Consider the following 20388-nt stretch of genomic DNA (forward strand, 5'->3'; position numbering starts at 1 on the left):
ATGATGGAAAACACTATTGCACACTTTTCTAGATAGACAAGCCAGAGAATGACCCTGCAAACCAGTATTCTCTCTCACTTTGCATGGATCCAGACTTTGAAGCACCTTAATCTTCTGTTTTATACTTTTTTTACTATATTCTCTTAGAAACTCTCGAAATTTGTCAATAGATTCCTGACGCACAGTGCAAATACTACTACAATTCCAAGTGTACACTGGGGCTTTAGGACGTCTCCCCATAGCCTCATCTGCCATCACTTGTACCTCATCTCTTGGAACCATTATCTCCTTCTCCATTATGCAACCATTTTTTACTTCGTAAGAACGACCTCTGGTGTCAACTGCATGCAGCAAACTATTACTTTGAAAATAGCTCTCTTCATTAAAAAAAGGTTCACTACTTGAACTATGCATCCACTTTCCTAAAAACACTTTACAAAAGTTTGTTCTGTTCACTACTCTTTTCCTTTTGCTATGTGATTTCAGTACATTAACCATTTTGTCTAATGTACGCATCCTATTCAAAATTAAAATGAATAGTTTCCTTTTTAATTCTAATGCCTTTGCTGCAATGGCTTCTATTTCTTTTTTTCTTTTATAAAACTTTGTCTTTTTCTTATATTTCTTCACATCCTTCATCAAATTGGACATAACTCTTCTCTGAAACATTTTTCTACATATCTCTTTAAACGCTGTTTTTCTATTTATATAAATCTTTTCAGTTGCTGAAGGTATATTTGCATTAACTAAATTGTCAATTTTTTCCTCTCCTTTTTTGTTCAAAACATCCTTTCGAGTACAGACATTTTGTACATTTTTCATTCTTTTGAATATATTTTTTAGAAATTGTTTTTTCTGCTTACCAGAAGATTTTTTCTTTTTCCCAACATGAGCATCTTCTACTAACTTTGGTCCTCTAGTTGTCTTCAAATATAGGTTTTTTTTGTGCGTTTTTTGAACTCTGGATTTTGTAGGCATCTTAAATTTTGTCCACTGCTCTTCAGCAATACCTGAAAAAAACTAAAAAAAAAAATCCTTTATTTTATTTAAATATATTACTACATTTCTTTTCACAATAGTCACAAAACGTAATTTCTTTGCCAATTTGAATGCACACTTACTGCTCTTTTTTTTTGGCAAGTTAAAATCACTTTTACAGACTGACACATTATGAAACCACTTTTCAGTTTTTTAAAAAAGCCCATGTCCAGACTGCTTTTTCAGACCACCACCATGTGTATCCTCGGTGACTACCTACACTCCAGCAAGGGCAACCAGCCTTAGTGATGCTGAATGTATTTGCATTACAGACTGAAACCTGAAAACCCCACTCGCTTCTAAATACTGTGCAGGATTATACATGGAAAGGAGCTGGGTGTGTGCTAAGAGTCTGCTTCTTCCCCCCAAAAAATCGCTCCCCCTTTTTCCTACTAATGCAACTGTGAAATCACCAGAGCAAAACGCAATAAATCTCTGCCTGTAATTCCTATTTCCACACAGAGTCATGTTTTCACATTAGTCCCAAAACGAAATTTCTTTGCCAATTTGAAAGCACACTTACTGCTCTTTTTTTTTGGCAAGTGAAAATCACTTTTACAGACTGACACATTATGAAACCACTTTTTAGATTTTTTAAATTGCACATGTCCAGACTGCTTTTTCAGACCACCACCATGTGTATCCTCGGTGACTGCCTACACTCCAGCAAGGGCAACCAGCCTTAGTGATGCTGAATGTATTTGCATTACAGACTGAAACCTGAAAACCCCACTCGCTTCTAAATACTGTGCATGATTATACATGGAAAGGAGCTGGGTGTGTGCTAAGAGTCTGCTTCTTCCCCCAAAAAATCGCTCCCCCTTTTTCCTACTAATGCAACTGTGAAATCACCAGAGCAAAATGCAATAAATCTCTGCCTGTAATTCCTATTTGCACACAGAGTCATGTTTTCACATTAGTCCCAAAACGAAATTTCTTTGCCAATTTGAAAGCACACTTACTGCTCTTTTTTTTTGGCAAGTGAAAATCACTTTTACAGACTGACACATTATGAAACCACTTTTCAGATTTTTTTAAAAAAGCCCATGTCCAGACTGCTTTTTCAGACCACCACCATGTGTATCCTCGGTGACTGCCTACACTCCAGCAAGGGCAACCAGCCTTAGTGATGCTGAATGTATTTGCATTACAGACTGAAACCTGAAAACCCCACTCGCTTGTAAATACTGTGCATGATTATACATGGAAAGGAGCTGGGTGTCTGCTAAGAGTCTGCTTCTTCCCCCAAAAAATTGCTCCCCGTTTTTCCTACTAATGCAACTGTGAAATCACCAGAGCAAAACGCAATAAATCTCTGCCTGTAATTCCTATTTCCACACAGAGTCATGTTTTCACATTAGTCCCAAAACGAAATTTCTTTGCCAATTTGAAAGCACACTTACTGCTCTTTTTTTTTGGCAAGTGAAAATCACTTTTACAGACTGACACATTATGAAACCACTTTTCAGATTTTTTTAAAAAAGCCCATGTCCAGACTGCTTTTTCAGACCACCACCATGTGTATCCTCGGTGACTGCCTACACTCCAGCAAGGGCAACCAGCCTTAGTGATGCTGAATGTATTTGCATTACAGACTGAAACCTGAAAACCCCACTCGCTTCTAAATACTGTGCATGATTATACATGGAAAGGAGCTGGGTGTGTGCTAAGAGTCTGCTTCTTCCCCCAAAAAAATCGCTCCCCCTTTTTCCTACTAATGCAACTGTGAAATCACCAGAGCAAAACGCAATAAATCTCTGCCTGTAATTCCTATTTCCACACAGAGTCATGTTTTCACATTAGTCCCAAAACGAAATTTCTTTGCCAATTTGAATGCACACTTACTGCTCTTTTTTTTTGGCAAGTGAAAATCACTTTTACAGACTGACACATTATGAAACCACTTTTCAGATTTTTTTAAAAAAGCCCATGTCCAGACTGCTTTTTCAGACAACCACCATGTGTATCCTCGGTGACTGCCTACACTCCAGCAAGAGCAACCAGCCTTAGTGATGCTGAATGTATTTGCATTACAGACTGAAACCTGAAAACCCCACTCGCTTCTAAATACTGTGCATGATTATACATGGAAAGGAGCTGGGTGTGTGCTAAGAGTCTGCTTCTTCCCCCAAAAAATCGCTCCCCCTTTTTCCTACTAATGCAACTGTGAAATCACCAGAGCAAAACGCAATAAATCTCTGCCTGTAATTCCTATTTCCACACAGAGTCATGTTTTCACATTAGTCCCAAAACGAAATTTCTTTGCCAATTTGAATGCACACTTACTGCTCTTTTTTTTTGGCAAGTGAAAATCACTTTTACAGACTGACACATTATGAATCCACTTTTTAGATTTTTTTTAAAAAGCCCATGTCCAGACTGCTTTTTCAGACCACCACCATGTGTATCCTCGGTGACTGCCTACACTCCAGCAAGGGCAACCAGCCTTAGTGATGCTGAATGTATTTGCATTACAGACTGAAATCTGAAAACCCCACTCGCTTGTAAATACTGTGCATGATTATACATGGAAAGGAGCTGGGTGTGTGCTAAGAGTCTGCTTCTTCCCCCAAAAAATCGCTCCCCCTTTTTCCTACTAATGCAACTGTGAAATCACCAGAACAAAACGCAATAAATCTCTGCCTGTAAATCCTATTTGCACACAGAGTCATGTTTTCACATTAGTCCCAAAACGAAATTTCTTTGCCAATTTGAATGCACACTTACTGCTCTTTTTTTTTGGCAAGTGAAAATCACTTTTACAGACTGACACATTATGAAACCACTTTTCAGATTTTTTTTAAAAAGCCCATGTCCAGACTGCTTTTTCAGACCACCACCATGTGTATCCTCGGTGACTGCCTACACTCCAGCAAGGGCAACCAGCCTTAGTGATGCTGAATGTATTTGCATTACAGACTGAAACCTGAAAACCCCACTCGCTTGTAAATACTGTGCATGATTATACATGGAAAGGAGCTGGGTGTGTGCTAAGAGTCTGCTTCTTCCCCCAAAAAATCGCTCCCCCTTTTTCCTACTAATGCAACTGTGAAATCACCAGAACAAAACGCAATAAATCTCTGCCTGTAAATCCTATTTGCACACAGAGTCATGTTTTCACATTAGTCCCAAAACGAAATTTCTTTGCCAATTTGAATGCACACTTACTGCTCTTTTTTTTTGGCAAGTGAAAATCACTTTTACAGACTGACACATTATGAAACCACTTTTCAGATTTTTTTAAAAAAGCCCATGTCCAGACTGCTTTTTCAGACCACCACCATGTGTATCCTCGGTGACTGCCTACACTCCAGCAAGGGCAACCAGCCTTAGTGATGCTGAATGTATTTGCATTACAGACTGAAACCTCAAAACCCCACTCGCTTCTAAATACTGTGCATGATTCCACATGGTAAGCAGCTGGGTGTGTGCTAAGAGTCTGCTTCTTCCCCCAAAAAATCGCTCCCCCTTTTTCCTACTAATGCAACTGTGAAATCACCAGAGCAAAACGCAATAAATCTCTGCCTGTAATTCCTATTTCCACACAGAGTCATGTTTTCACATTAGTCCCAAAACGAAATTTCTTTGCCAATTTGAATGCACACTTACTGCTCTTTTTTTTTGGCAAGTGAAAATCACTTTTACAGACTGACACATTATGAAACCACTTTTCAGATTTTTTTTAAAAAGCCCATGTCCAGACTGCTTTTTCAGACCACCACCATGTGTATCCTTGGTGACTGCCTACACTCCAGCAAGGGCAACCAGCCTTAGTGATGCTGAATGTATTTGCATTACAGACTGAAACCTCAAAACCCCACTCGCTTCTAAATACTGTGCATGATTCCACATGGTAAGCAGCTGGGTGTGTGCTAAGAGTCTGCTTCTTCCCCCAAAAAATCGCTCCCCCTTTTTCCTACTAATGCAACTGTGAAATCACCAGAGCAAAACGCAATAAATCTCTGCCTGTAATTCCTATTTCCACACAGAGTCATGTTTTCACATTAGTCCCAAAACGAAATTTCTTTGCCAATTTGAATGCACACTTACTGCTCTTTTTTTTTGGCAAGTGAAAATCACTTTTACAGACTGACACATTATGAAACCACTTTTCAGATTTTTTTTAAAAAAGCCCATGTCCAGACTGCTTTTTCAGACCACCACCATGTGTATCCTCGGTGACTGCCTACACTCCAGCAAGGGCAACCAGCCTTAGTGATGCTGAATGTATTTGCATTACAGACTGAAACCTGAAAACCCCACTCGCTTCTAAATACTGTGCATGATTATACATGGAAAGGAGCTGGGTGTGTGCTAAGAGTCTGCTTCTTCCCCCAAAAAATCGCTCCCCCTTTTTCCTACTAATGCAACTGTGAAATCACCAGAGCAAAACGCAATAAATCTCTGCCTGTAATTCCTATTTGCACACAGAGTCATGTTTTCACATTAGTCACAAAACGAAATTTCTTTGCCAATTTAAATGCACACTTACTGCTCTTTTTTTTTGGCAAGTGAAAATCACTTTTACAGACTGACACATTATGAATCCACTTTTTAGATTTTTTTTAAAAGCCCATGTCCAAACTGCTTTTTCAGACCACCACCATGTGTATCCTCGGTGACTGCCTACACTCCAGCAAGGGCAACCAGCCTTAGTGATGCTGAATGTATTTGCATTACTGACTGCAACCTCAAACCCTTAAAGTATTCCTTATTTTTACCAGTACACCTTAATTTATCATGAAAAAATTGTCCATATTATTTTATATGTTCCTCACATTTAAATTTCTCCCAAAACAGAAAATAATAAACACAACTTCTACAAAAGGAATTCCAATTCTATTATTCATTTCTTAATTTACCATATACATCCCCTCTCAAACTCTAAACTCACCTTTAAAATTAGTTAGTTGTGAAAGAAATGTGGCACTCAAACAGCAGATTATCAGAGCCAGGATCTCTGTTCTCTACACCTCTCTCCTCTCAGCAGAACCAGATAATGGCAAACGTTCCCTCTATTTTTCCACACATATACATGTAAGTTTCAAATCTCAGTGCTTCCCCCTTTTTTTCAAATGTAATCACACATTTCTATTGGTTGAAAACCAACCCTTTTCCAAAAGTACCCTGCCCCCAACTTGACTTCTGCCTAGTACCCTTCCCCCAACTTGACTTCTGCCTGCTACCATAGCAACAGCTCATGGAACACTGCTGTGTGGAGTTAGGTCAGAAGTTCGCCACACAATGTTTCAATTCCACAGAGCAAGAGTGCTTGACTTTTCAAACCTAACAGCAAATCCATAGTACTGTTCTTTGGTAACACATTTTTTTGTACCAATACAAAACATGCTTCTATTAATTTACACATACAGCCTAGTTTTTATTCTAGAATGGTATGAAACAGCCAATCAGTTCTTTTTGTTTTGAAAAAAATATGTATGCCTCCATTTCCAAACTGTCTTTCTTTTCATATTGCCATTCTACTGAAAGACACCTCCTGAGTGCATCCAGTTCTCCTTTGAAGATGTTCACAGTGTGGATTGTAGGGCACAGCTATGTCTTCTGGAGTGAAAAGTTTGCAGAGAAAACAGGTATGGTAAGAGACCTTGCTTTGCCAAATGTAGACATTAAATGGATTGGTCAGAGAGGGTTAAAGTGGCACCAATTGATGCCATTGGTGAAATCCTTCATGCAAATCCAACACCCTGACCTCATAATAGTGCACTGTGGTGGCAATGACCTAGGCACTTTGACTGGGGTAGGTCTGGAAATGCTTATGAAGGACACCTTTGCACAACTGTTTTCACTTTTCCCTAAAACTGTCTTTGTGTTTTCCAACATATGCCAAAGGCAAAAATGGAACTGGTCCAATCATTTCTGTCCGCAAATTGACAAAGCAAGAAAGCACGTCAACAAATCTGTTTCTGCTTTCCTCCGTGACTATGGTATGGGTGCCATTTACCACAACAACTTGCGTTATGACATGCAAGACATTTATAGAGGAGATGGTGTGCACTTCAATGATGAAGGGAACAGAGTCTTCCTCTTGAACCTTAGACTCTGCATCGGTACTTACTTGTAGGTACCACTTAAAAAATCACTTCATAAACACAACGGCTCTTTTTAGAGCCCCCTAATATCTAAACTTTTAAATCTGCATTTCATTTCTTTTTTAATTTTTTTTTCTTCCGTACGCTTACCGTAAGCTTACCGTACGCGTACCCCGTGATTTTTTTTAAAATCAATAAATGTTTTCTTTGTACTTTTCTGTCCTTCTTTGACCCCCTCACAAATGTAAGGGGGTCTGTAACTCTCCTCCTTGCCCCCTTTTCTTGTTTTCACTCTTTTTTTTCTGAGTGAAACACACAAAATGGCGGCCGCCGCTTCCTGGTTTCGGCCGATTCGAATGTTTACTAAGATCTAACAGCCAATCAGAATCGCGCTCGCGCACGCCACCGTACGCGTACGGTAAGCTTACGGTAAGCGTACCGTAAGCTGGCTCAGATATATATATTGATTTAAATGCTATTTTCTCAGGACCTACTGAACAGATTTACACCAAACCTACAAAAGGCACTTCCTTGACCTAGGGACTACCTCTCTGCCAAATTTCTAGTAATTCTGTTCAGCCGTTCGGGCTGTAGCCCTGTCTAAAGGTCCTATGGAAAAATGCATGGGAAAAACGCGTTTTGGGACCCCCCTTTTATCTCAGCCCCCGCTTGACGAATCCCCCCGAGACTTTCAGGGTAGGAGCGGAGCGTAGCGCCCCACCTATTTTGAGAAATTCGCGAGGATTCGTCGACCGGCGCCAAAGTTATTCAAAATAGAATGTTGCGGATTTCCTATGGAAAAGGGGTCCTAACTATAACTACCTACTGGCGACCGCCAGTAGGTAATATATATATATATATATATATATATATATATATATATATACACACACACACACACATATATATATATACACACATATATATATATGGTCGCCAGTAGATAGTTATAGTTAGGACCGAGTTTCCATAGGAAATCTGAAAATTCTATTTTGAATAACTTTGGCGCCGGTTGACGAATCCTCGCAAAATTTTCAAAACTAATGGGGCGCTCTGTTCAGCTCCTATCCTGAAAGTCTCGGGGTGATTCGTCAAGCGGGGGCCGAGAAAAAAGGGGGGTCCCAAAACACGTTTTCCCCATGCATTTTTCCATAGGACCTTTAGTCGAAGGTACAGCCCGAACGGCTGAACAGAATTACTTGAAATTTGGCAGAGAGGTAGTCCTCAGGTCAGGGAAGTGCCTTTTGCAGGTCTGGTGTCAATCTGTTCAGTAGTTCCTAAGAAAATAGCATTTAAAAGCATATAAATATCTATAAGCGCGCACCGTGCGCGCACCGTGCAAGCACCCTAACGTGCGCGAGCGTAATTCTGATTGGTGGTTACATGTTAGTCAACGATCGAATCGGTCGAAATCAGGAAGTGTCGGCCGCCATTTTGTTTGTTTTCAGTGCGAGAGTGAAAAAGGAAGGTGGCGAACGTGAAAAGGGGGCAGGTTAGAGAGTTCCTGACCCCCTAGCCTTTGTCAGGGGGTCCCTGAAGGACCCCGAAGGCAGAAAAACATTTTTTAATTTTTTTTTTCTTAAATCGCGGGGGTGCGCGCACCGTGCGTGAACGGTGAAAAACCAAAAAAAATAAAAATACGTAGTTTATTGTAAAATAAATATATAAAAAAAATAATAAAACATAAATAAATTAGCATTTAAAAAACCGTACAAATTCACTGAAAAAACCATAGCTTTCACACATGTTATAGTTAGGAATTAGCATTTAAAAAACCTTGCAAATTCACTTAAAAAACCATAGGTTTCACACATGTTATAGTTAGGTGGAGATTTCACTTGTAAAAAACCAATGAAATTCCCCCGTTATAGTTAGTTCAGATAACTATAACTCGCGCGACCGCCACTCTATCACAAGGATGATGTCATCAGTGATGTCATGAGTGATGCCACTGACCATGTCATGAGTGATGTAATATGTGACGTCATGAGCAGTGGATTGCGGGCGCGCAAGTTATAGTTATCTGAACTAACTATAACAGGGGAATTTCATTGGTGACACCAGTGTTGCACTGCGGCGGTGCGGCTTTGCCTTCTGTGGTGCCTTCAGGACATGGAGTCGGCAGCAGCGTCATAGACGGCGTTGGGTTGCTTTTTCTTCTGTTGCAGCACAAAACGCACAGTCCCCAGTGCTGATGGCAGAAGAACTTGAAGTCTTTGCTTTTCCGGAGACTTCTTGAACTAGGGGCAAGCTCTACCTCATCCCCTTGGAGATACTCAAAGAAATAAATAGCAGAAAGTTCAGTCAAGTCCTTTCACTGCCCAAGACAGAAGCAGCCACTGCAAGCCAACACAGCAAAGCACTCAGCAAAGTGGTAGTTCCTCCTCACAGCTTCTCAGGCTCTTCTTCTTGGCAGTCTTCTTGGTCAAAAAGAGTTCTAAAGTTCTGGGGTCTGTGCCCCAATATTTATACTCCAAATTCCTCTGCCCTCTCAGGCAGAGAGTGTCTGTGCTTAGTCCAAACAGTGTTGTCCTCTCTGGCCCAGCTTCCCAGCAGGAGGCAGAGACAGCATTGTCCAAGGTAGACAGGACGTATTCAGGTGCAAGGGAAATCTACTCCACCACTCTAAATGCAGACCTGGCCTATTCAGGTGCTAGTGACAACTCCTCCCCACTACTTTGAATGCAGCCCAGGTCTATTCAGCCCATCTCTGACTCATCTAGATTCTCTGGAGCCACTGCTCCTCACCAGCCCCTGTCACTTCAAAGCCAGACAGTCAATACACATCCAAGCAGAGGCCCATAGGATGGCTAAGCAAGAAAATACCTACTTTCTAAAAGTGGTATTTTCAAACACGGAATGTAAAAATCACCTTTACTAAAAGATGCATCTTTAGATTCTGAGTACAGGCATACTAAACGTTGTTTTCCTATCTGGTCCCACTGGGAAGATATATTTATAAGATGTTATAAATTAACTCCCATGCTTTCCTATGGGACAGATAGCCTTTCCATAGTGAAAAACGAAATGCACTGCAATTCACTACCAGGACATGTCACACACCAGTACATGTCCTACCTTCAATATACACTGCACCCTGCCCAGAGGGGCACCTTGGGCCTACCTTAGGGGTGTCTAATATGTAAGAAAAGGTAAGGTTAGGGCCTGGCAAGTGGGTACACTTGCCAAGTCAACATGGCAGTTAGAAACTGAATGCAGACTCTGCAGTGGCAGGTCTGAGTTACCTTTTCAGGGCTACTCGTGTGGGTGGCACAATAATTGCTGCAGCCCCACTAGTAGCATTTGATTTATAGGCCCTGGCACACTCAGTGCATTTTGCTAGGGACTGATTAGTAAATCAAATATGCCAATCATGGAAACGCCAATCCATAATAGCAATTTTCACAGAGAGTATATATATTTTAGCACTGAATAGCAGTGGTAAAGTGCTGAGTCCTAAAACCAACAGCAGGTCAGGAAGAAATAGGAGGAAGAAGCAAAATGTTTGGGGATAACCCTGCAAAAAGGGCCATTTCCAACATGTACCTTATCACAGTTTACATGTCGCTTTAAAATCTATGCGAGCAATTTGCTCCTAGCATCATGTATTATCATATAAAATGTCAATTCTACTGAGCACAAAGCTCGGTAACAGGAATATGAGCAAAATAAGGTAAGAGGAAGGACATTATAAAGATATATCAAACACTTTCCCAAAAAAGTTCAGATTTTGGGATGATTTGTCAAGCATTGCCTGAGAAAAAGGGGGGTCCCAAGATACGTTTTTCCCTTCTAATGGAAAATTGAATTTTTGGTGCCATAAAAAAGGCTCAACAGAATTACACCAAATTTGGCAGAATGTAAAATCTTGGCCCCAAAAGTGTGCTTTTTTGATTTTGTGTGTATCTGTTGAGTACTTTTTGAGAAATTAATGTAAAAAATGTATGTATATATCATGCTGCAGAGGACCTGTGAATATCACAGATCTAAAGATAAGATCAGATTGGCTGCCACCACACTAACAACGATGTGGCAGGGGCCATTTTAGGACATGGAGACTCAGTTACCTAGCCTGGAAAAAAGAGAAAAAACAACATATACTGAGGTCAGGGTAGGGATTTCAATATTGCAAATGAACACCCACCTCCACTTCTGGAAAGAAGAATCGGCACTCTAATGCTCTTGCTGCTTCATTTTATTAAATTTGGTGTGGGGTTTAGGTCGTATGCCTTTTGAGAAATTCAAAGACTTTGCCACATAGCCAAAAATCAGGTGATTCTGGGTAAACTGTCTATGCGTGACATGTATTGTAAAAATATATAAACCTGAAGGTTATACAGAAAGAACTCCGTAAACTCAGCCTCGGATTATCTTACAGTCCAGTGTACCTACTGTGGTACAATGAGTGATACAAGTAAAAATATGAACCGAATATACGTAATACAAAGTCTAGAATATGCCCCATTAGTATTCTTCAAAATAGTTAATGACCATACTGCTAAGACTTTCTTCAGACAACCTGACCACATTTGAGGTGCTGTCTTGGACCTGAAACAATATTATTATTAACCCGTTCGTTGCGCGCGTCGGCCAACGGCCGTCGCGAGCACTACCTGGCTAGTGCTGCGCACGTCCATTGGCCGACGCGGCCCCGCCCACTCATTAAGACTCCCGCACCGCGGCGGAATTTGTGCCACGGTTAACGGGTTAATAATAATATAATAATGATAATAATAAAATAATAATAATATAATAATAATAATGTGTTTTACTACAGTGCTTCCACAGCAAGGATGACATTTCAAAGTGCTACAAAACACAGGTGTTATTATTGCTTTCTTAATAGAACTCATCTTATCAACCTTAGAAGTATGGATTGCTGTGTCAGCCTTCTCAGCATTCAAACTCATGGCCTACAGATCACAGCAAACATCAGCATTGAAGGTACACCCACTGAGCCACCATGCAAGCGTATAACTCACTGAGCCATGGTCCTGGCTGAAACAACAGCTAAAAAAAACTAACCTTCCAGATATTTTCCAAGCATGGTGCTAGGCCCCCACACTGAACAGGAATTCTGGGAAAGTCTTTAAAGCAATTTGGCAGCCCTTACCGATTGCCAGCAGCATTTGGAGTGGCAACATTCTTCTTGCAAGCCGTACACGCAGCAGTCTCAGCAATTATGTTTTCATCTACATAAAATGAGAGGAAACACTTTATGAGCAGAAAGAATAAAATATTTTTGGCACATTTTACTCGGTGTTGATAATGCGATCAGAAAGCAGGGGCCAGATTACATGAACATTGCCATTGAGGTAAGAGTTCTTTGTACTGTTTTGGCACTTGCCCAATAGAGCAAACAGATTTTTCTGCAGTCTTTAATACATCAAACATTTTTGCACGAGGGCAGATATGCTGAAAGAGGTTTGTGAAACAATTCCAAACTTATAAATCATTTTGAGAGCATACCTTTAACAAAATATGGCAGTGGGTGAAAAGATCTGTTGAAAAATAAAGCAACCGATTTCTCATTACAGATGCTGCATGTGATCTTGTAAATAATTTAAACAAAGTATGGAACCCCTCATCCACAACATAATAAGGCAGAACTTGATCATGCCCTTTAAAATTCCTCTCATTCCCCAATTATGGATTTACTGTGGCGTGATTAGCCAGGACTGGCTGCAGATCAATCACATGACGGGGGACAAGTGGAAACCTTTGTCCAATCACAGGTACTTTGCCCAGAATGGGGACTTCAGACTAACAGTGAAGTTGGTCAGTTCCAGAACATCGGATAGGTGAGGCAACTTGGAAGAGCCATCAATGTTGGTAAAGTCTACATTAGGTGGCTTTGCATTAGAAGAGATTAGAAGATTGTTTCTCAGCTTCATGGAGCTATAGAGCACTGAAGAGGCGTGGAAGGAAGAAGGCAGTCCAAGAGGAACAGAAACGATTATTGACCATACATGGTTCAGAGTTTACAATTTGCAGTGCCCCAGAGTGCCGCTGCACTCCATGGTCAGGCATGGTCATATGGCGAAAATCGAACAGGGATGAAAGCTCAAGCAGGCTACTGAATCTCTGTCCATCATACCTACAGGAGTTACTCCAGCTGCTTGTGATAGGGTTTAGAACACTACAGCACAACACATTAACCATCCATAACCCAATTTCCTCTGCTATAACTAATTTACTTTATGCTTGGTTTTGCCCATGTACAGGGTTCTGCTGCCTTTGGGCTAGATTTGTGCTATGTTAATACCACATACATACATACTGAGTCGAAAATGTTACCACTTAAAGCCTACATTCTGCAAAAGGGCATCTAGGACACGTCATGCAGCTCATCATTTGAAGATCCCTTCTACTAGTGAATAGAGGCGATAGAGTTGAATGTGGGAGAGGCAGGTCAGCATGAATCCAACAACATGAAATGGACCCCACCCAAGAATGAGGCAGCAGAGCTGCTATCACTCGCCCTGATGCCACTATGTACTGGAAGGAGTATACTCTACCTCGGACACTGTCAGCGCCACATGAGCAAGTACTGTTTAGACACTGAAGGCACAATCTTTTATCAAACGATACAGTCTTCCCCTAAATTGGAAGGAAAAAGAGGGCGCCCGTTAGAGTCATCAACACTGGGTAAAGAATTCTTTAAAAGGTACATGAAGTCTTTGTGATACGGTTATGGACACCTGTGAGGGGGTGATTATTCATACAAATGTCTTCTGGAATAGCCATAACAAGCAAGTGAAAGTCTTAACAAACGCTGGTTTCCTTCAAAACCCAGCTTTCGCCTCCTAGTGCTGAGAACCATGGTGCAAGATTTGCACTGAAAGGACATAATGTTGAAAACAACGTCACACAATGTAATTCAGTCATGCATTATAGTCTGCGGCAATATCATTATTTAAACAAGGATAAATACAGTGGAATTAAAAGATATTGCACCTGAATAGATATCTCCTCTGCTATTAAATCATTGATCACTTTTGGCATGAAAACATCACTATTTCCATTGCACATAAAATATTGTTCCAAGACCATTGCCTTGTTCCGTTTCTCTAACCCTGTCTCTAACTCTCACACTAAACCACAAGTTTACCCTTAATCCTAAAGCTACAACTACCCTAATGTAAACACTCACCTGAAAATTATCTCTTACATTTTCCTTCATTCTAACATCTCTAAACTTGTCTCTGATCCTTAACCCCACCATGCCTTGGACTTGTTACCTATCCTTACCATGTATAGACACAACCTCTTATCTGATATTTTTTTTCTCCAACTGGCAGGCAAGAGTGGGGAATAGTTCTAGCTAACAGCGCGCTTCTATACTAACTGTGTAGAAGAAATCTACAACCCAAAGATGCGCTCTACGTTTCTTCTGCTCTAAGCCTATGTGATGGGGTAATACCTCTTTTAACTAGGAAAGCGTTGAAACATAGAACATATAGAAAAAAAAATTGTCTTACAGATTCTCGAAAAGGGACTGTATAAATTGCATGCCCCCTCCAAATGCAATTGCATTGTCCGTATATAATACACGCAACAGGATAAGAACTGCTTTGGCGTATCTACACATACAATCTTTCTTGCCCCAATATAGGTAGATAAAAAATAGTAATTCTAGTCCTGTATATAAAAAAAGTGGTATCATTAAATATTGCAGATGGAAACTCCAGGATCGAAACGAAAATAAAAAATAAGAATATCTGTTGTTAAGCACGGAGAATGGGTGCGCAATGAAAAATTAGCCAAGTGCTGTTTATACTAATATTTACACAGTGCATCTTAATATCACTTATAATATGCTCTATTAGAGCGGGCAGCAGATCCAGTTTAGGACTCTTAATACTAATCGTGACTCTCTTGTTACAGATAATATCTCTAAAAGTGAATATAGACGCTGAACTGACCAAAACCAAAATCTGAACAGATGGATTACTTCATAGTTTGATCTACCAACATTCTCCAAGTGGAAAGAATTATATATTGGGGGTAAGATGACAACATTCTTATATAGCCACAATACCGCCTATAAGAATAAATACTATGATGGCGGACTAATTTCAGCTAATTACAAAAACATTTTCATCCCTATTTTTCTAACAGAGAAAAATCGATCTCTGACAAATACATCTCTTTGATGATCTCAATTTGAAAGTCACAGTCGTTTGTGAACAGGATACAATTCTACGCTTAACAACTCATGTAGGATCTATATGTAATTATACTTTGTTCCCTTTTCCATTATACATGGTAATTATTTAAATCTTTAAGCATGTGTTAGATTTGGGGGTCTCTAGTTGGCACAGGTAGGTACTTGTGACAAATGGGGACCCTTCCCTCTAGTCAGGGTAAGGGGGTACACTCCTCTAATAACCCCTGCTCACCCCCTTGGTAGCTTGGCACGAGCAGACAGGCTTATCTCAGAGGCAGTGTGTAAAGCATTTGTGACCACATAGAGTAATCCAGTGACAACACTACAAATGGACACCACACAGGTTTTATATAAAAAATAAGTATATTTTATATAGATTTACCACAAGACCATAAACGACAAAAATACACAATACTATTACTGAAGATGGTAGTTTTTAGCTTAGTTCAGTTCAGTTCTTAAGATGCGACACTTTGCGTCAATGTACCTTACGATGAGTTGCGCTTCCACGACATGTAATGTCGCAGCGATGGAAATGCGGCAAAGTTCTGGTGCAAAGAAATAAAGACGTGAAGATATTCCAGATGCGGCACGCTTCTCCGGGGATGCAAGAAGTTCTCGGTTCGATGCGTGGACTGCAGCGGCGACACCCTTGTTCAGAAGTGCGACGGCAACAGCTTCAGCTGCGACACTCTTCTCCCAGTTTGCGTGAAGCTTCCACACAATGCGACAACTACAGCGGCGACATCCTTGTTCAGAAATGCGACGGCGGCAGCTCCGATGGCGGCGCGCTCCTCTTGGGATCCAAGGCGCTTTCCTCGATGCGGTGCAATGCGACAGTTCCAGCGGCGACACCCTTGTTCAAAAGTGCGACAGCAGCAACAGCGACGGCGACACGCTTCTTCCTCGTTGCGAGACCCTTCTCTCGATGCGGTGCAGTGCGACAACTCCAGCGGCGACACCCTTGTTCAGAAGTGCGACGGCAGGCAGCAGCGATGGCGACATGTTTCCTCGTCGTTGCGAGACGCTTCTCTCGATGCGGTGCAGTGTGACAACTCCAGTGGCGACACCCTTGTTCTGAAGTGCGACGGCAGCAGCAGCGACGGCGACACGCTTCGGATTCGTTGAGTCGCGCTTCCAGCTCCTTGCGACACGCAGTCCTTCAGAAGGCCCAAAAGGAGCAGCAGGCACTTCCAAAGAACTCTGGGGAGCTGGGGGTTGAAGTCTGTTGTACCTGAGACTTCAGCAGGAGGCAAGATCTTTTCCAAGCCCTTGGAGATCCTTCACAAGTTGAAAGTAAAGCACACAAAGTTCTTTCTCCTCTCTTTGGCTGTCAGGCAACCACTGCAGGTCAATCCCCTAAGCAGCACTTCAGCTTAGGAATAGTTTCTCCTCAGTTTCTTCAGGTTCCTCTCCTCAGCAGAGGTTTCTTCTTGTAGTCCAAAAGTGATCTAAATTCTAGGGCTCAGGGTCCCAATACTTATACTCCAAAATCCTTTGTCCTCTGAGGGCAGAGGGGCCTTTGCCCAGTCCAAACCAGTTCTGGGGCACTCTGTTTACATGACTCCTTCTTTCCTTTCACAGTGCAGGGCAGAAACATCAGACGCCCCACAGGAGGTGGAGCCAGCATTGTGGAGGGAAAGCACAGCCCTGGAGCACTTTGTTGACATGATTCCTTCTCTCCTTTCACAGTGCAGGGCAGAGACATCAGACGCACCACAGGGGGTGGAGCCAGCACTGTGGGGGGCAGGCACTGTCCTATTCAGGTCCCGGGTGCAACTCCTCCCTCCCACTTAGATGCAGATCTCTCTGTTCACCACTGGGCGGACTCACCCTGTCTCCTGGAATCCCCCGGCCCTGTCACTCAAACTCCAGACAAGGAATAGACAACCTAGCAGAGGCAGGTTTGAATGGTTAGACAAGAAAATACCTACTTTCTAAAAGTGGTATTTTCAAACACAGAATGTCAAAACCAACTTCACTAAAAGATGTATCTTATCATTCTGAGATCAGGCATACTAAATTCGAATTTCCACCATGTTCCCTGAGTCAGTTAGGATTATAAGATGTAATAATCAAACTGCCCATTCTGGCCTATGGAGAACAGGTAGCCTTGCAATAGTGAAGAACGAAAATGGCTGTAATTCACTATTAGGACATGCCACACACACCAGGGCATGTCCTACCTTATCCTTACAATGCACCCTGCCCTTGGGCCTACCATAGGGGTGTCTGATATGAAGAAAATGGAAGGTTTAGGGACTGGCAAGTGGGTGCACTTGCCCAGTCAGCATGACAGTACCAGACTGCACGCAGGCTCTGCAATGGCAGGCCTTAGACACACTTTTACAGGCTGCTTCTGTGGGTGGCACAACCAGTGCTGCAAGCCCACCAGCAGCATTTGGATTTACAAGCCCTGGGCACTCCTGGTGCACTGTACTAGGGTCTGACAGTTAAACCAACCCAACCAATCATGGAATCACTAATTCGTACAATAATTTACAATAAGGAGAGCATATGCACTTTAGCACTGGTCAGCAGTGGTAAAGTGCCCAGAGTCATAAAACAGCCAACAACAGGTCAGAAAAAATATGGGAGGAAGGCAAAAAGTTCAGGGATGACACTGCAAAAAGGGTCAAGTCAAACAGCATGTGTCACAGAATCTGTTTTAAATGTGTCACAAAATCTCTCTTGACTTCTTCAATCCCTATGCTGGGCACAATGGAGTCTCTCAAACTCTTGGATCTAAAAACTCACACCATCTCTACCTTCTAAGCACGGCTAAATCTTGAACAGGAGTTAATAGATGATAACCCAAACTTTAATGTTCTCTGGTGGGTTAATTTGGAGAATGACATCACTATAAAGCATTGAAGATTATCTTGACATTCCCCTGTATCTCATACAAACTATATTTAATTTTGCAGTGAACCCCTAGCCCATAATACAGATTCAAGGGAATGTTTTATTGGTCCTGAAGAAGGTGATACAAATTTGTTTATCACCGAAACGTACGTAGACCATCCATTACACATCTGGGAATCCTACTCAAAGAACTATATGAAGAAACAATAAAGAAGAAATAATGAGAAGAAAACCGAGTAGTTTTTATAAAATGTTAAACCTGATAATCAAAATCTGTTAGATACATGTAGCTAGCAGGATTCTGACCTGGGTGTGTATTTTATTGTTCATTTTTTGTGTGGTATGTTTGAGAGTATGTTTGATGGGAATGAGAGCTGTGGATGTAGATTTGATGGCCTTGCTTAGGGGTTCTCTTCAAATCAATGTCCTATTTTATCACAAAATGTTTAATTGATGTCTAATAATGTTTCTATGATTATATGAACACAAACATTGAGAAAAGGTAATCTTGATATGCATAATAAATAAATTGTGATAAAAAAAAAAAATCCAAAAGAAATAATTATATGTGATGAATTGTTTGTTTATGGGGAAATGTCATCTTTGAGAGTGATTGCCACTGTGAAAATGACGATAGGTCAGATACGAGGTTGTGTCTATACTGCTTTTTCTTTCCCCCTCCTCTTGGACCTCGAAGTAACTGGGGGATACCTTTTCCTTATATTGTACCTATCCTTAGCATGTCCTTTACCACTGCCTTAATTCTAACCAATAAACCTGTACTTTTCCCTTGCTAAAACATCCCTTGCCTTCACTCAAACCTTAAATCTGTCCTGTATCTTCAAACTTACCCATGCCTTTCTTCTAACAAAAACTCGCACTCTAAATCTAAACTGATTATTTACTTCACCTAACTTGATATTTCAGTAGGAGTTACAGATGATGAGATAGCAGAGGCAAATGAGGATATGAAGTTGACTAAGTTAAGGTTAAACAATGCAGTGTAGACAAGATAATGTTAAGTCCTTCTGTCGCTTTTACTACCGCTGCACAAGACCTCCAAATTGACTCAGGGAGACTCATGGTCCTTTTGCCTGAAGGCAGAGATATTGCTAGCCATCCTCTGCTTCTGTTGAAACTATGTGTTAGGAAATGCTCTGCGTTTGTGAATTCAGCAGAAACAGCCCATCACCAGTAGCATCGCGAGGCACCAATCTCGAGGGTGCTATTGAAGTACTTACCATGTTTACATTCCACTCACAAATAAATCTATCATGGCTTCAGTGTACCCTTGCCCCGATTACATTTACTCACACACCCCGTCTGTAACTATGTAACAATTTAAAGAGTTCTTAGGCTAGAATTGGATAGGTTTCTCTTACAACAGATCAAACTGAATTGGATATTAAGGTAACAGAGTAAGTTGGAAAACTGTAAAATGCGATTTTGTAGATTAACTGTGGAGCCAATTAATATTTTTGCATTCTGAATTAATTGCATTTGGTATAATCTACTGCATAGACACCAGCCCAAGGCTATACCCTGAGGATATTCATCTCGACGCCACTATCTGTAAAAGCTGCTGAAATGACTGTGGTTTTACTTGTTTGACCAAAGTATTTTCCCAGGTTAAGGATCAAAATGTGAACTGGACCTGAACATCAGTTGCTGTATCGCTGGAAAGGACACAGGTCCCTCTTTGTGGTGGCATGGTGAGCAACTGCACAACTGGAATGAGCACAGAGAATAAAGCATAGTATCCACCTGTTTTGTCTTTTTCTGTGATCTGCTTGCTGTCGCAGAGTGTGGGTACTGGAACCCAGAATGCCATGGAGATCTAAGCTATAACTAACAGATGAGGTGCAGTAAGGCCAACTCTTTTCTAGGATTGCTTGTGCTTGTGTAGTTTTGAGTGGACTTTCCATTTTTGGATGGGGTTAAGACTGATTGCATAAGGTCATCAGAACCCTCTATTCCCACATCCAAATACAAATGAAAATGTCAAGCACCCTGTTCTTTTATGGTCCTACCTCCCTATTCCCCCCTACACCGACCATTTTCTCTACTCTCAGGAGGAGATTTAACAAATCTTCCTGCAACGCAATGCAGCCTACCGCGAGGCTGCGCTGCGTTGTGCGACAGGGAGGCAGCAGGAGAGCTCCATATCTTCAAAGGTATGGCTCTCTCTCCTCACTTTTCCCTTGCGCCGGTGCGGATTACAGCTGCCGTGCACCACTCACACACCTTTGCGCCATAGCGCTAGGG

General features: G+C 41.4%; 1 protein-coding gene across 2 annotated transcripts in view; it reads right to left on the bottom strand.

Annotated features, from left to right (window-relative positions):
* The window catches only part of LOC146780066 (meckelin-like), a 400358-nt gene that overhangs the window by 353198 nt on the left and 26772 nt on the right, over positions 1-20388 (bottom strand). For both annotated transcript variants that reach the window (XM_085637891.1, XM_085637890.1), the window contains exons 3-4: positions 13607-13688; positions 12202-12280 (exon numbers count right to left, since the gene is read on the bottom strand). In XM_085637891.1, coding sequence (XP_085494017.1) covers positions 12202-12280; positions 13607-13688 — 161 coding nt within the window. The remainder of the gene's footprint in view (positions 1-12201; positions 12281-13606; positions 13689-20388) is intronic.

This window comes from Triturus cristatus, chromosome 12 (assembly GCF_964204655.1).
Source record: "Triturus cristatus chromosome 12, aTriCri1.1, whole genome shotgun sequence".
Lineage (NCBI taxonomy): Eukaryota > Metazoa > Chordata > Amphibia > Caudata > Salamandridae > Triturus > Triturus cristatus.